Source organism: Arvicola amphibius, chromosome 1 (assembly GCF_903992535.2).
Source record: "Arvicola amphibius chromosome 1, mArvAmp1.2, whole genome shotgun sequence".
NCBI lineage: Eukaryota > Metazoa > Chordata > Mammalia > Rodentia > Cricetidae > Arvicola > Arvicola amphibius.
Window position 1 is genome coordinate 6562319 of NC_052047.1, and position 17683 is coordinate 6580001.

At 45.0% G+C, this 17683-nt stretch overlaps 1 protein-coding gene across 1 annotated transcript in view; it reads right to left on the reverse strand.

Annotated features, from left to right (window-relative positions):
* The window catches only part of Cds1 (CDP-diacylglycerol synthase 1), a 75298-nt gene that overhangs the window by 20715 nt on the left and 36900 nt on the right, over positions 1–17683 (reverse strand). Inside the window, exons 4-5 of the mRNA XM_038338630.1 lie at positions 9416–9513; positions 7791–7930 (exon numbers count right to left, since the gene is read on the reverse strand). Coding sequence (XP_038194558.1) covers positions 7791–7930; positions 9416–9513 — 238 coding nt within the window. The remainder of the gene's footprint in view (positions 1–7790; positions 7931–9415; positions 9514–17683) is intronic.

Here is a 17683-nt window from a genome sequence, read left to right on the forward strand (position 1 = left end):
GGAAAGTCTCAAAAGGCTAAACTCAGATCTACCTTACGACCTGGATATACCTCTCCTTGGCATACGCCCAGGAAGATAGACACTATACATTCTCCTATCTACAGATCCTAGCTCCAGTCTTCAGATGTGAATAGATCATCTGAAGTAGGCACAGAAACCAGGGAAGTAAAGATGGAGGGAGCTCTAGAGAGGGGACGAGGAAGACACAGGTGCCAAGGAGGGGGAGACTCACCTGGGGAGGGATTATTAGATGACTGCAGCTACTCAAGAACTAAATGCATCAAGACCACACACGTCTCTGCCTTCAGGGGAAGAGGTGCAAAGTGTAGTGATTTGAGTAAAAATGGCCCCTATAGCCTCATATATTTGATCGCTTGGTTGCCAGGGAATGGAACCGTTTGAAAGGATTAGAAGGATTGGGAGGTGCAGCCTCGTTGGAGGGAGTGTGTCATAGAGGACGGCTTTGAGGACTCAGTACCACCCTCTCCTTCTCAGCTTGGGAGCCATGATCTAGTTCTCAGTAGTTGCTCCAGGGACACGCATATCACCATGCTCCCACCATGATGATAATGCATGAGGCCTCTGAAACTGTCAGCAAGATTCTCTTTTATAAGAGTTGCCTGGGGCATGGGGTCTCTTCACAGCAACAGAACAGGACTAAGATATCAAGTTTATCTAAAGCTAAATATTTTTAAAGAAAAGCATCCTTTTAAAAACTAGATATGAAGCCAGCCGCGCGGTGGCTCATCGTGTAAGGCGCGCTCACGTGAGTGCGTGTGTTCCCGAGTTCGAATCCCGTGTGCTTCTGTCGCGTGTGTCGTGTCTGTGCGTGTGCTGCTTGTACGAACTGAGTCTCTCCCACGCTGTCTTGTGGGAAAAAAAAACTAGATATGAAATCATTATCATTCACAACTACATGGCTATGTGAATATTTTATGCTTAAAACATAAAAGTGTACATATTATATCCTAGTAATTCCAGAGTTAAGATAATTTTTACAATTGGATCCACAGTCATACCTTTTCTTGACTGAAGAATATTTAAATAGTTATGTTTTCAATTAAAATCACAGGCTTTATTAGATGATTACAGACACCAGCATTCACTAAAAAGGTCAGTTAGTTTTTGCTAACTTGTCACCTGGAAAGAGGGGCACTTAACTGAGGAGCTGCCTCCATCAGACTAGCTTGTAGACATGGCTGTGGGGCGTTTTCTTGATTAATGATGGATTTGGGAGGGCCCAACCCGCTGCAGGCAGTGACACCCCTGGACAAGTAGTCTAGAGTAGCAGATCAAGCAATGGGAGCAAGCTAGTAGGTCAAGATCTCCCATATACTCGGTTCATCCCAGGTTCCCCCATATCCTCCAGGTTCCGGCTGTGACTTCCCTCAGTGATGAACCATGATCACAAAATATAAATCAAAGAAACTTTCTTCCCCAAGTTGCTTGTGATCAGTGTTTTACCACAGCAACAGAAGGCACACTAGCACGGGTCCCTAACCCACTCGCTGTGATGTAGTTATGTGGAGCGGAGCGGGACTGGCTGAGCTGGAGGTGCTGATGCAGATATGAGCATCCTGCATCCCATCCCAAGCACTCCCCAGGTAGCAGCAAGAGCCGGTTTCCAACAGACAAAGCAAAGTCTCTATAGCCAAGAATAGAAGCAGATAAGATGGCCGTGCAGGTCACGACAAATGAAGGAAAAACAGATACTAGAAAAGCCCACAAGACATTTCAGAAAATGAGTTAACAGTTTTAAAACGTATCAAGCATTTATGACATTCCAGGTGCAAAATACAAAAAAAAAAAAAAAAAAGTGAGATAGTCATGAGCATTACAGAGCTTACTGTCCAGCTGAAGAGGTGGAAAACAGAAAAATAATTGTTTTTAAATTTTAATATTAGTGATTAAGGACCCCAGTAAACATGTGGTGTCAACTCTGAACTGGCCACGAGGAGGAGCCTGGGTTTGAACACGGTGCTTACCAACTTCCTCCTCATTCTTTTTGTACTACTTGCCAAAACCCCAACTTCTGGTATCATCTTAGGTAACTTCAGAGGCACGCTGCACTGTGTGGTCGAGTCACACCCGAGACTACGCTGAGCTGTACACACAAAGGTTAAAGGCACAGGTAGTTCAGACACTGATACACAGAGTCAGGGCAGCTGAATGTGAGAAGAAAAGCTGCCAAAGGAGACTGATCAATTACCTAAGGATCTTACAGAAACCAAAACAACCACATATAACATGTAAGCAAAACAATCCTCTTTGCTCAGATAATACATGCGTGACTGTAGCTGCTGATGTCCTTTGGGGATCAAGCACCCCAAACATATCAACCCACATCACAGAACTTAACAACCACATGCTTGCTCTCATTCCTAAACAGCCCCAACCCAAGTCGCCAAGCCTGGGAGATGGTGCTCTTTTTTTATGCAAATCTAGTCTCTGGAGAAACTTGTACTATTTCTAGTCTTGCTGACTTTTTTTTTTTCTTTGCTTCTTAGTCAAATTCTCTTTCTGACGAGATTATTTAATGTCAGGACAACTTTGAGATTCTACTCAGTGAGTTGTCTTGTATGACAGGAAGCAAGTCATTGAACTTCATGGCCTCTGATGAGGTGGACAGACCCAGAGAAACCTACATTTTTTTCCAATAAAATATAATGTCAATGAATCAGCCTAGGCTGTCTTTGCTTTTTATACAACAGCTAGGATATACACTTTCCAAAGTCCTTTGGTCACGGCAATAAACCAGCATTTCCCAGCGCCCTTTCACACTGTCCTGTGAACATACAGATAAATGAGCGGCACGGTTCCTATCTCCTTACACTATCTCAAAGTCCAGCTCCGTCAGACTCATCGCACTGCTGACGACTTAAAGACTCATCAGCACCACAAGCAAAGCAGTGAGGCCGAGGTGACAGCGCTCAAAAGCGTCCTGTGGATCAACACGTTCTCAGCCTTCTCATCATTCAGCAAACACAAAAGGAAACTCACTGCCGGGCTCGACAGAGAGCTCTAAGAATTGGCCAAATGAGAACCACACGCATTGAGAGCCACGGAGTTGGACCGAATAGCTCCCTGCTCACTCCAAGCTGCTGTGTGTGTGTGTGTTTTGCAGGACTATGACAATGTCTGTCTCCTAGGATGACACAAGAGCTTTCAGATAGCTACATGGGTAGGAACTGGGCAAAATGCAAAAGGCAAATGTTAATTCTTACAACTAGACATGGATATATAAAGATCTCAATTTGAAAGTATATCTTAAACCAATAACCTGGGGCCCAGAGCAATGTTTCATAGACTGTCATAAATAGTGGCTGGGCTCCAAGGACCAGCTAACTGTTCATGGTTTAGATGCTGAGTATAAATCTGCAGGGCACAGGCTCTGCCTCCTCGCTCCTCTCCCTGCTAATTGCTCCCAAACCATTTCTCACATAGCCACAGACTTTGCTTTTATCTTCTCTTGGTGTGGAAACCCCATGTGGCTTCCCGGGGAGAAGGACAAACCCTTTCTGGGACAAAAACAGCTCTGGAGACACAGGTAGGTACCACTCTCCGGGCTTGAACATGCCATCCTCTCAGCTCTGTTCCTGGATGAACAGCAGAGACCTGCCTACTCCTCACTTTTCATGGCACCGGACACCTCTTCTCCAAGCTTTCTTCAGCCCCCCTCCTCCAATCACGGCCTTCTCTTCCTGCTTCTGTTAATCCTGCTCATCATGTTTCCGCCGTGAATTGGGGCACTGAGCCTCACAGGCTTTACACAAGGTTGGGGTCAGCCACTGTCCCCCATGCTGTCAGTGCTGCACTGAGGACCTGAATGTTTGTTCAAAGAAGAACCAGTGACTTTCTTTTTTTTTTTAAGATTTATTTATTTATTATGTATACAACATTCTGCCTCCATGTATGCCCGCATGCCAGAGGAGGGCGCCAGATCTCAGTACAGATGGTTTTGAGCTACCATGTGGTTGCTGGGAATTGAACTCAGGACCTCTGGAAAAGCAGCCAGTGCTCTTAACCTCTGAGCCATCTCTCCAGCCCCAACCAGTGACTTTCAAATGAGCTTTGTGACCACTGTGCCTATTACCATGTGGGAAAATATATCTAGCAGAAATCACTGGGAAAAACAACCAATGGTTATTTTATGAGATTCTAAATCTTTCATATATAGAACAATCTGTAGAATGTCTAAACAGAAACAAGAAAATCAATTCACTGTCTGTCTCTGCTCAACAGATGCTATTCTCAAGCATGAGCGACAGCTGCCAACAGTGGGAAGGGCGGAAAGGGCAGTCTCCATACGCGGACTTGTGCCCGGTCGGACTGCAAGCTGCAGTCTGTACAACTACGGATCAGGAGACACTGGCGTGGGTTAGATGTGTTACTGTACATCCACCTGAAGCTACATTAACTGGAGATGATGAGCTATAGATAATCGCATTTCATCTGTCTAAGAAAATAGGTGACGGAAGATAGGAAAGTAGCGTACAAGCTAGAATACTCTGAAAATTAGAGTAACTTAAGCAAGCCCCTGGAGACAGGAAGAAAGGCTCCAAAGCATCAAAATGATCTTACTGAATACTTCTTTGTTTTTCTGAATGTTTACTACAAAATATAGAGTATATTTTTTTAAAAAAATCCTATCTTTAATAAGACTATTTTAGAATCTTGGCATGGTTTTCATTTCTCTGGCCTCCCATGGAGAGGTACAGACCAGGCCCGTGTCAGCAGTAGGCACAGGTACAGCCTTCCCACACTACTCAGACTCCACTGACTTTAGGCACTTTGTTAGAAAAGCTGGCTGTCCCTGACAGCTCACAGGAATGAGAAAGCAATGGGCTATGTGAAGACAGGGGAAGAAGTCAAATCAGGTTGAAGCTCAGTTGAACATGCATGCTCATTTCTATTCGGCCCTGGCAGTCCATACAAATGCCACCAAAGAAATGAAGATGAAGACCAACCAGAACCAAGAGGATGGAAGGAAAACATCGCAAGACTCAACAGCAGGCAGTATGGGTAGCTTTTGCAGTCCTAAGACCCCAGGGCTGGCCAAAGGTGTTCTCCAAAACCAACACCAAAGGTCAGTGGCGGCAAGAGAAGCATCAAGGAAAAGGACTGGCAGCAGCACAAAGCCCCAGTCATGGTGATCAGTCACAAGTGTGCCAAGAACTTATGAACACAAAGCGTTCCCCTCTCTACCATGCCATAGGGCACTATTAGAAGCTCTGCTTCTGCAAGGAGGGAAGTCAAAAAAGCTGGGGCACCTGGGAAAGAACTGAGTCATGAATGCTGGAGGAGGTGCCCAGGGACCTCCAGTAACCACAGTAAAGACACAGTCTCAGGTTTGTATGGACATCTAAAAACAAAACAAAACGAGAACACCCAACCATCCAACCAACCACACTACCAGCACACGTGGGCTACATGCATGGGTAATATGGATGGCTCCACTAGGTAGAGCAGCTGATTCAGTAGAAGGAAGAGTAAAGAGTTAAAAATGAATGGAGGGGCTGGAGGGATGGCCTGTGGCTTAAGAACACTGGCTTCTCTTCCAGAGGACCTTGGTTTGATTCCCAGTACCCACCTGGTATCTCACAACTGTTTCCAACCCCAGTTCCAGGGCCTCCAGTGCCCTCCACTCCCGACCTCCTCAGGCCTTGTATGCACATAGTGAACAGACATACATTCAGACAAAACACTCAGACAAACAAAACGTTTAAAAAATATGAATGGAAGTCAGACAGTATTTGGCGCTATAGGAAGTCGTGGTTTGGATACCAGTTAAGTACCATAAATAATGACTTAAAGGTCTGAGATTGTGGAACACAAGACGGAATTTAACAAGAAGTCAACATCAAAATAAATAATGCCAAAAATAAAGGAATAGGCATATCACCCACAGAAACAAGAGAACATTGGAGAGGAGTGGGGTAGGGATGCTGTTTATACTACAAATCTCTGGAAACTGGCTTTTAAAAACTAATAAACAAGCCGGGCGGTGGTGGCGCACACCTTTAATCCCAGCACTAGGGAGGCAGAGGCAGGCGGATCTCTGAGTTCGAGGCCAGCCTGGTCTACAAGAGCTAGTTCCAGGACAGGCTCTAGAAACTACAGGGAAACCCTGTCTCAAAAAACCAAAAAAAAAAAAACAAAAAAAAAAAAAAACAAAAAAACAAAACTAATAAACAGCACAAATAATTCATACCTTAATTAATCATTACTAAGTAATATTATAGTATTATTATATTATAGTAACAGTAACATGAAACAGCAAGATTGCAGGGTTAATGGCAGAAGACAGACTTGAGACGCAGCCCTTGCCAAGGAATGTGGGACCCTCAATTTGAGCCCCACTAAAAACCGCCAAAGAAAGTAAATGAACAAACGCAGAGAGGCCAGAAGCCACTAAAAACATTTTCCTGCTAACTTCACTAACTTTTTTAAGCACCAATAAGGTGCATTCCTATCTCCCCAGGAAAGGTTCCATCTCAAAACTGACTTCAGAGCAAGACACAGAGCACAGATGTGCACTGAGGAGCAGGCAGCCCTGCCTCGCAGGCTACAGAACTTTAGGGTGACCTCTCAGCAGGGGCCACAGTCCTTCCAGCTGCCGAGAATTTAAGGGATTGATTACCTACAAACTGAAGGGGCAGGAATATTCTAATGCCTATTTCTAAGAACACACCTTCTGTAAATACATCATCAATCACCTTGTAAAGACATTTATTTGACCTTATGTATACATTTAGATTATATGGATGTGTATATGCAGAGGGGAGACTGGACAGCGGTGATTCATGACGAGCATGCTGAGACTCGAACCTGGATCTCTGGCAAGAGCAGCAAGTGTTCTTAACTACTGAACCGTCTATTAATAACATGGGGGGGTGGAGTTGGGGACAGGGTTTCTCTATGTAGCACTGGCTGTCCTGGAACTCACTCTGTAGACCAGGCTGGCTTGGCAGTCACAGAGATCTGTGTCTCAGAGTGCTGGGATTAAAGCTTAATCTTTAAAACTTTTAAAATTAAGGGAAGAAAACAGATTGGATTTTAAAAAAAAAGTTATAAATGAGGAAAAAAGCTTCCCATCCTCTGAAAGCCCCCAGACATTCCACACTGGGTTCCACGCCCTAATCTGCAGCAATGAGAAAGGCACCGGCGTCCTGGAAGCAAGCTTGCCCACAAAACACGCCTTCTCCAGCAGACTGCCTGGATCGTCCAGAGAGTGGTTCTCAATCTGTGGGTCGCAACCCCTTAGTCAAACCCCATCTCCAGAAGTATTTACATTACCATTCATAACAGTAGCAAAGTCACAGAATGAAGGAGCAATGATGTGGTTTTATGGTTGGGGTCACCACAACACGAGGAACCGTGTTAAAGGGCCACAGCATTAGCAAGGTTGAGAACCACTGCTCTAGATGAAACCTTATTCCCTAGGGACAATTATAAATATATATTTGCAAAATTTTCTCTGCAAATTATGTTTGATTAATACATACTCTAATAAATCTTTCAAATTTTCTCTTTTTAATTATAAATTGAAAAGAAAAATTTCAGGAACATGGAATGCTATAATTATGGGTTTTTTTTAATTACCACTAGGGAATAAATGTTACTTAAGCCCACAATGGAAAAATAGTTTTATGCATGAGAAATAATGTAAAGAGAGCCCGGAACAGAATGCAACAGAAAAAAAAAAACCACACAAATGCATTTAAATAACCTAGGTAAAGACACATGTGGGAAACATTAATGCAGGTCAGTGCAGACTGACCTCAATTTACCTGCCAGGTAGAGGGCGAAGGATATAAACCTGTGGTAGCGAATGAGGAACTGTAGTTGCTCCTCCCTCTGAACAAACGTAGCAAAGTAATCTGCCACTGTCTCTCCATAGAAGAAGTAGTTCACACACAGGAGAAAGTACCTGCAATTGAAACCCATTAGCTTGGTGTGTCTGAATGCTCTCCCCACCAAATGGGACACAATTATTCCCTGCATTTTGATGGCAAAAAAACAAATTTGAGTGATTAATTCAAAATACACTCCACAAAAATACTGTTTTCTCATTCAAACTTTATTTCAGACCAATCAGTCAACAGCAATCAGCAATTCACCAAGTACAATTCATGTGTTCAATCAAAATATAGTATCAGAGACAACAATGTCAAAATACAACAGGCAGATGCTCACATGTCCGTGCACACTCACATACATACACACAGCACTGAGTTTACAGTGAACAGGCAGATGTGCACATATCTGCGCACACACACAGCATTGAGTTTATAATGAAAATTAACTCCTGGCTGCTCAGTGTTCTCATGTTTAATAACTAATCCTGGAGAACACAACCTCGCCCCACCAGCTAGTTAAGAGGGAAGGAGGAAGAGGTGGCTGACCATCTCCCCCACTGCCCTGCACATAGTTCTGACATTTTTCTCAGTTCTTCTCAATGCCCAGAAGGGTCCCAATCAAACAATGATTCTTCTTATTTTGATTTAGTGTGTGTGTGTGTGTGTGTTTCCCATATATTTTATTAGAACAGAGAAAAGTACTAGGAGAAAAATGGCCCCTTATAATATCAACAACCACTCCACCACTTTCCTTATCTCCAGGATCCTATTACACAGCTCAGGCTGGCCTTGACCTCTCAGAATAGTCTTGACCTCTCAGGCTGGCCTTGACCTCTTAGGCTAGTCTTGACCTCATGGCCCTCCTGCCTCAGACAATGGGCAATTGAACAAGTTGTTGTGGCCAGGATCCCAGAACCAGGGTCAAAGGTCTGAGTCAGCACACTCAGGTAGGAACTATTTAGAATAGTCTAAGCCCAGAGGTGAGAAACACTTGTTTTAGGAAGACAGTGGCTTCAGGGAAGATGTTAATGGAATAGCTTCCTTAAAGGCATGACCATGGAGCCTGACTATGAGCTAGCATAGTGTCGTGTTTCTTACTCCAAAGTCTTGGCAGGGATGAGTGCCTTAAATGTTAAAAAAATTAAAAATAAAAAATAAGTAAAGCAAAGCTTCACACACACACATGCACATACACACACTTGCACGCACATACACACACTTGCACACACATACACACACACGCATACACATACACACACACAAATCAAATATTTGATGTTCTCTGATCAACTGGGGAAAAAGAGCTTTTCATAAAATTATGATCAGAAAGGAAATAAAATGAAAAATTATATATATATATTAATCATTTATTAGATGTCACTACAAAGACTAAAATGAAAGTTTGAGGATCACTGTGCTGGAGGAGGAACAAAGGTTATTTTCTTTTTTATAAATTCAGTTACAGCATGTTTCTCTTTCTCTAAAATCATTCTGCAATTAAAAACGTTAGAGAAGGATTCAATTTCCCTATCCAGAGCAGTGTGTCAGTCACTCACCAACTCAGTGTTCTGAACCACGGGAGGTCATAGGAGTGATAGACTCTGTACCCAATGGTGATGATCTCGTGGAAGCATTTCACTTGGATGCCTAGAACCTAAGAGTAAACAACAGGGTCACATGATCTCCAGTGTTTATATCTGTGCTGTGTGACTTAAAGCAACATCTTGCCATGTGTATTTTAGAGAGTCTTAATCTACCTATTTCTAATTATTCTAAATGGCAATAGCAAAGAGGCAATATTCGCTCTTTCAAAGGAAGTGATGCCTAATGGAGCAGCAAAAGGATAGTTAAAACAAAGGCCTGGGATCTTCCCAAGAATAGCCAGAGGTAGCAAGTCCTTGGGAAGTTTCTTCTTATTATTTATTGCCACATATTCGCCATTTCTCGAGATGGATAATCTTTTCTGAGACAGGTCTCACACTATAGGACAGACTGGCCTCTCACTCCCTTCTCAGCTCCTCAGCCTCCTGTGTTACAGGTACAAGTACGGCACAGCCAGTTCTAGTTTTTCCACATCCGTCTCTTAGATTACTATGAGAAAAAGTTGACTGAGGGGAGTCTGCTTGGGTGTATGTATCTTTAATCACACGCTACAACACACTTACAAAGATGGTGGCTTGGACTTTTAATCTTACTTAACACACAGGAGGCAGAGGCAGTAGATCTCTGTGAGTTCAAGGCTTTCCCCATCTCTACATAAGTGAGTTCTAGGCCAGCCACAGCCAAACAGTGAGACTCTACCTTAAAAAATAAAAAAATAAAAGGTAATGTCCAGGACAAATAATGGCAACATGGTCTCCTCCTTCTCACAGCTGAGCAGACTGGCCCACAGCCAGCAACAGTCAGTCTGGGCAGTGTCGCCGGCACGTCCACACAGACAACAAAGCTGTTGGAGCTCTGCCCTGCAAGGTGTCCTTGTGTTCCCAGTGATAAACCCAGGGATCGAGGTGAGGCTGCTATAATGTCTGTCCTGTCTCTTTAAGAGACAAGCCCCGCCCACTCCCTCCCCCACTCTCCTCACCCCTACCCCCATCCACCAAGTAAGCCAGAGGATGTGGATCTTTCTTTCACTTCCTGCCTGAGTCCCTTCCTTTCAGTCTCTCTCCCGAAGAGGCAGCTTCTGCCATTCTCCCTTCTCCCCACTTCTCCCCTTTCCCCTCTATAACCCACTAAATAAATACCCACGTTCTCTGCATGGTGTGCCTAACAGGTCTCTGTCTCTCACCCGCTGTGTGGCTCCCTGCCTGGGACTGGCTGCATTTGCGGCCCACTGTGGTCTCGTGCCTGCTGCCCACTGGCACCACTCGGGGACCTATGGTATTTTATTTTTACCATTAACATTTGGTGCTCCTGACCTGGCCAGGCTCTCTCCCCGCTCTTTCCTGCCCACAGGTGGGCCAGCGGAGGACGTGTGAAACCCTGGACTCCAGAACCAGTTTCTTTGCAATAGCTCTATCTGTTTAAATACCAACCTCTACACACACCAGCGGCTTCCGTGGTGAGTTTTCCCCTTCCAGTAAGCCAACCACAGCCTTCACCGCTGAGGTTGAGCCCTTCATTGACATTCATCTCTGGTAGCTTCCCATAGCTAAAAACGTGACCATACCAACTGGGTTGGTCCTCCCATGCTATTAGCACTGCACATGCTGTGTGGTGCATTCGTTTTGGGGCCCCAGGGTCACTCAGGATTTTCTTTCTCCTTTCGTTTTCTTTTGGACCTCTCAAAAGTAGTCCCCGCCGTGAGAGACTGCTCAGAGCAGCCTCTTGCCTCTAGCTTCTGAGTCAACTGGACAGAAGCCCGTCAGGCTTTAACACCCTGCCTATAGAGAGGAGACGTCCTCCTATAGGCCCTGTGGTGTTTGTTTGCTGTTTTGGTGGGTTTTCACATTTCAGCCACCTACCCGCCTGTGAATGCTCTGCTGGTGTCCCACCAGCTCCACTTTTCCTCAAACTGTCCCTGCCACCGCTACCACTGGTCCCACAGAAACCGATCCACGAGGCAGCTGTTTTCAATTCTAGCCTTTGCTCCCTACAGGGGATTTTGGCATGGCATCTCAGCAACAGGGCAGATCATGCCTCTAGGTCTCTCTTCCATACAACATGTGACTGCCACCATTTTGATTGAGGTCAGGTGACTTTATTGCCATCTTAACTGAGAGACTGGTCAGCTGACCAAGCTGCCAAGTTCCACCATCTTTACTGCCTAGTACCCCAGTGTTAACTCTGTTACATGGGTGACCTTACCACCATCTTAACTGAGGTCAGTTGACTTCACTGCCATTTTAACTGAGAGTCAGGTCAGGTGACCAAGTCCTGCCATCTTTACTGAGGTATTCCCTACCTGGTTCCCTGGTGTTGACTCTGTTACATGTCTGTTTTACACAGTGGCATGCCTTTGGTAGAGCCCACCAAAGCATCCACTTTGCCCAATTTCTGTTCACTGTGTGTGTGTGTGTGTGCACGCGTGCATACATGTATCTTAAATGCACCTATGTTTACTGTTAAATGTTGTAATTTTCTGTTCATTGTATCTTATTCCAGACTACAAAGTAATAAGTCTCATATTTTAAACTGGTATGTACTTTTAAGTCTCTTAATCCAACCCTGATTTAAAATATAATAAGCTGTTCTCTACTACTGTCAGTTCTGCTGTTAACCTTCTATTGCAATTTTTTCTTCTTTCTGTCTTTTTACAAGTATAAATCTTACCTGTTAAATTGAGAGCCAGTACAGTCAAGCTCAGACCCACTTCTCCAGGAGGAGTCTATACTGTAGTTATGACTTATCTATACCCAGTAAACAGCCCTCATCTGCTCAGAGATCTGGGGAATATGGCATTTAAATGCTTAATTATTAAAAAAAAACTTTTCGTAACAAAAACAGACAGGTTGGCTCCTAGCAGCAGCACTCTACTTCCTCCACAGAAGACAGACGGACAGACGGACACAGACTATGTCCATCTGCATTCGCTTCAACTGCCAAGCGCTGACCACTGGGGAAAACTGCCTTTCATCTAAACTGAAGATCTCCAGGTGTGGACAGAATCACTGGAATCGACAGCCTAGCTACTCAGGCCAACGTAGGCTTGTCTTCCTACAGATTTCTTAGCCCACAGGATCTTCTGGAGCCTGGCAGGCCCTGAGCTAAACAGCAAAAGACAAATACAACCCTCAACAACCATGGAGGACCCTGAGGAGTAGCTCTAGGTGCCAACCAAGAAAGTTCTTATGTAGTTTTTTAAACAATAACTCAAGTAAAACTTTATCCTTCCAAAGATCTCTGATGCAGTCTGACAGCTGAGAGGTTTTGTCAGTTTAAAAAGACAACCTCACCAAACAAATTTCAGTAAAACACAAATACAAGTTATTAAGGTGTGTACCTACAGGTTATAAAGGTGTGAAGACAAATACAACTTATCAAATCTCTCTCACACTGCCTTCCATAGTCTTAAAAATACTTTTCATTGGAGAAAAACATCTGTCACAATCATTCTGCTGCTGTTTAAATTTTCATAAACCCAAAGAATTCTTGTGAGTATCAGGAAGCTGAATTGGAGGATCCACCTTAAACAGGTCAGATACGCCCCTCTCAATTCCCTGGTCCTAAAATTTTTTTCCCTAAACTTAACTTTATCCTCTGTTGTGCCTTAAACATGTGTAAGAGACACCAGACGTTTCCATACCACAAACACTGGACAGGAGCAAAGAGACCAGGTATGCCAGGATGTAACCAGCACCCAGCTTTCTCAGGTCCCCCCTCCCAAGATGCCCACAAATAAGCAGGAAGCAATCTTGAGAATCCGCAAATCCAATTCCTCTAACCTGTTGTGCCTAACCTCCTGCCTTTTCATATAAAAAAAAAAAAGATGTGGGTGTAATGGTCTGCCCTGTCCCTTTAAGAGACAAGTCCTGCTCACACACACCCCATACCCCGCCTCCCCTGTCCACTGCTGAGGCAGGCAGATCTTCCTTCCTCCTTGCAGCCAGGGCCTCTTCCTTTCCATCTCTCTCCCTGAAAGGTAGCTGTTGCCCTGGCTCCCATCCCCCCACCTCTTCCCCCTTCTCACCTTCCCATCTGCCTCTCCCCTCCCCTTCCATAATTTTACTTAAACTATAACAACTGCAACATCTTGCTCAAGCTTGGCCAATTCCAAGACTCAAACAGCACAGTGAGAACCTCTGAGCCAGAAGGGAGTCTTGGTGAACACAACGGATTCTTTTCCTTCCTTTAAACAGCACACCCAAGGGCTTGTCATTGTGCAATCTTGTACAAAAAAATGAGACTTTTATAAGCTTAAAGAGCTTAAAAATCAAAGACTATAACAGGCCAATTTGTAGCTTAGAATCTAAAACACTACTGTTTGGTCTTTCATTGAAAAAAGTTTCCAAATTCATGTTTGAAAGTGTATTTTTTTTTTTTTAGCATCTCTTGGGGTCTGGGTGAATGAGCCAGTGATAACGCAACACACTGCACAAGCATGAGGACCTAGGTTGACACACATGACATTCCAACCCTGGCACTGGGGAAGGGATGGAGCAGACAGCAGGAGCATCCCAGGGCTCATGGGTCAGACAGAGGCCAGAGCATGAAGCTCCAGGCTCAATGAGAGATTCTACCTCCAAAGAGAAGGTGCAGAGACAGACCCTCAGCAGCAATCTTCCACCTCCAGGACATGCATGCATGGGAAAGTGCAGGCACACAAGTGCACGCACACACACACAAACATGCATACACGGGGTAGAGAGGGAGAAGGATTTCTATAAACTAGCCTTCTCAAACCTGCCTGTTGGGGAGGCTGACCAATCCCTTGTCTGAGGGGCGTGACCCCTCCGGGGCACAAAATACCTTTAAAAGATTTGGTTGTTTGCTCTCTTGGTTCCCTGCTCTTCGCTGGAACTCTGGCTCTGTAAGTTTCTCCCATTTTCTCCTTTTATTAAAGCTGAGTATTTCACATAAGGCTAGTTTGGTTATTTCCCATTGCCGGCCGACCACGCCCGCTACACCTGCCATTCAGGGATTTTTAAGCTATTTTGTCACCAAATATTTATCAATCATATACTTTTAAAAAATAAGTGTTCCCTTTAGTCACATAATAAAGAAATATTATCTCATAGTACAGGAAAGTAAAGAAAGACTGGAGTGAAAAGTCATTCGTGTCTTATAAAACAAAGGATATTTAAAGGTCATTCTTCAAATAATCTTTGTGTAAATATGAAATAAAAGGTTATTTTCACAAAAAATAATCAAAGAATGGGGACAAAGTTCAGTATGAAGACAAAATGGCAAACCACACTATTTAGAGAACAAAGAGCTTTTAGAATATCACGTGCAGTGATACGATCTCATCAGCACCCACGCAGCACTGAGCACAGCACTGAACGGACAGGAGGAAAGGGGCTTTAAAAGCCGTGTTATCTGTGTGATTATCGTTACAGCTGGCGAGGAGGCTACAGAATGTCTGGGGCAACCAAAACTAAGGAATTCAAAGTGCTAGAGATAAGAATCTTTAAAATGTCTTTATGGTTTTAAGAACCAGGAGATTATGCAGAAATTGATACACCGTGCTACTGACACTGGTAGCGATAAACATTGAAAGAATTTCACTGGCCCAGTTAATGTGTTAGGAGCTTAAAAACAAGAGCCAATTCTTTAACAGCCACTGAGGAGTCCTGGAAGTGATCTGGGGCATTTGCTCTCAGAGAGAGAGTCTGTGAAGAAGCACGTAACTTGAAGGCCATGTGGAAACAACCACACACACCTATGGTAGGGGATGGACGGGCAGCATCAAACAGACAACAGCCAGTCACGTCTGCAGATGACCGAAGCATGCAAGGCTGACTAAGGAGCTCAGAGCTGTCAGAATGCACAAATGTGTGTGTGAACGGAGTGCAAACAAGCAGAGTGTCACGGGTGGGGGAGGCACGTGGAGACTAGGAATATGCCATCTGACCACACAAGATAGAAAGAATTTATTGCAAAGGTCTTACAGTTCAGAGATTTGGGATCTATGGTGACGCAGACATGGAGTTGTGGGGGCACCGTGGAACAGGCTCTTCAGTCTAGGAGGCACAGAGTGAGCCGGAGAAGAGACAAGTGTCACAGCCGCTCTGCTCTGGACCAACTCCTCCCATTGGTCCACCTTTGGAAGTTGCCACACCTCTGAAAAGTCCATCAGATGGAACCCTGACTAGGTCAGACCCCTCTCGGTGATTAGATCCCAGTGGGAAGCAAGCCTTCGACTTAGCCTTTTTAAGCAACATTACACATTAGAGGGCTAAGGTGAGGCGGGAACACAGAGCAGCAAGGAAAGCCTGGAACAGCAGATTTACACAGGACGGCTGGGGGACGGAACAGATTTTGACATGTCAAGTGTCAGATGTGTGTTATGCAAATAAAAATGCCTATTTTTACTTTAGGAATCTATTTTAAGAAAATAATCTGATTTATGAAATCAGAACTTACTTGTGCTCCAGTATGTTCAAAATTAAAGATGTTCTTATTAAAGAATCAGAACATAATCTGAATGTTTAAAAAATAGCACAGGGATTTAAATAACACAATGCTTCACATTCCATTAGACAGCAGGAAAGGTAAAGAAATCTGAAGTAGTTTAGGCAGTTTGATGATTTTCTTTTAAAAATCAGGATCCAATTGAGCATGGTGCACACTATAATCCCTGCCCTGCGGAGGCTGAAGCAGCAGGATTTCAAGTCTGAGGTCAGCCTGGCCTTCCTGAGCAAGTTCAAGGCCAGCCTAGCCTAGTGAGCAAGTCAGAGGCCAGCCTGGCCTCCATGAGCAAGTTCAAGGTCAGCCTGGCCCACATGAGCAAGTTCAAGGCCAGCTCGGGCAATACAGCAAGACGAACATCTCTAAAACTGCTCTGAATTTTGTCATGGAAATGTAATCTGGCCCTTCTTGGGGGCATCACCCCCTGACTCCCTGTGCTGATAAAACTTATTGTGATTAATTTTAATTTCAAATGTATTTTTAATAAAAGGAAAAGCACACCATGCTGCTGATAATCATATCTACTCTCAACAGGACACAGTGAAAGACAGGAAGATGGGTTAGAGGCATTTGTCCTCTCCAGTAGGCAGAAGAGGAATGTGAGTACACGGAAGAGGCTGCAAGAACCAAGATGAGATGAGGAAAGCAACAGAGTGAAAGGGAGGGTCCAACACCAGCACCAGCACAGCCACCTGGTGCACACCTATGTCCCGGGAGGGCAGGGGCCACAGGGGGAGCAGCGGGCACAGCCGCCTGCTGCACACCTATGTCCCGGGAGGGCAGGGGCCACAGGGGGAGCAGCGGGCACAGCTGCCTGCTGCACACCTATGTCCCGGGAGGGCAGGAGCCACAGGGGGAGCAGCGGGCACAGCTGCCTGGTGCACACCTATGTCCCGGGAGGGCAGGGGCCACAGTGGGAGCAGCGGGCACAGCTGCCTGGTGCACATCTATGTCCCGGGAGGGCAGGGGCCACAGGGGGAGCAGCGGGCACAGCTGCCTGGTGCACACCTATGTCCCGGGAGGGCAGGGGCCACAGGGGGAGCAGCGGGCACAGCTGCCTGCTGCACACCTATGTCCCAGGAGGGCAGGGGCCACAGTGGGAGCAGCGGTGCCTGGCCAGGGGAGTGAACAGTTTTATCTAGAGAACTTGTCACCTTCTCAACTCATCCTTATAGTAATAATGAAGGACACTGTGTGCCCCAAGAATGGTCGTCACTATTCATGGCTAAGCCATGCCTGGATAACTGGAAACACCTGATAAGTCAATGGATACTCCCAGCTCCTCTCTCCACCTCCATGACTCCTATTCAACCTTCAGATGGACGCTCACGCGTTGTGCAATGCTCCGGACCGTCTGCCAACTCCTTTTCTGCTCTGACAGTGCTAGTCTTCTGAGAAGCGGCTAATCCATTCTTTACAGTGTAAACAGCAAGCACTATGAAAACAGGCTGGCATGCTCTTCTGAGCACCATCTTTAACACACCCCGGGGCTTCAGTAACACTCGGTGTGCACCAGTCACCTTGAAGCATTTATGAAATGAATGAAGTCAGAGCTTAATTTATCTGTTTGCCCTATGACTTGTTTGGCTTCCCGTACACATCTAAATCTCCCAGGAGGGCATGTACTCAGCTCGCCAGTCTCAACCCTAAGAGTTACACACAGGTCAACTCGGATCCCATGCACGCGGTACCACCTTCTGTCATTAGCTCCTCCCTTGATTGACACTGGGGTAGCCACCTTGACGTCCACCTTGCTT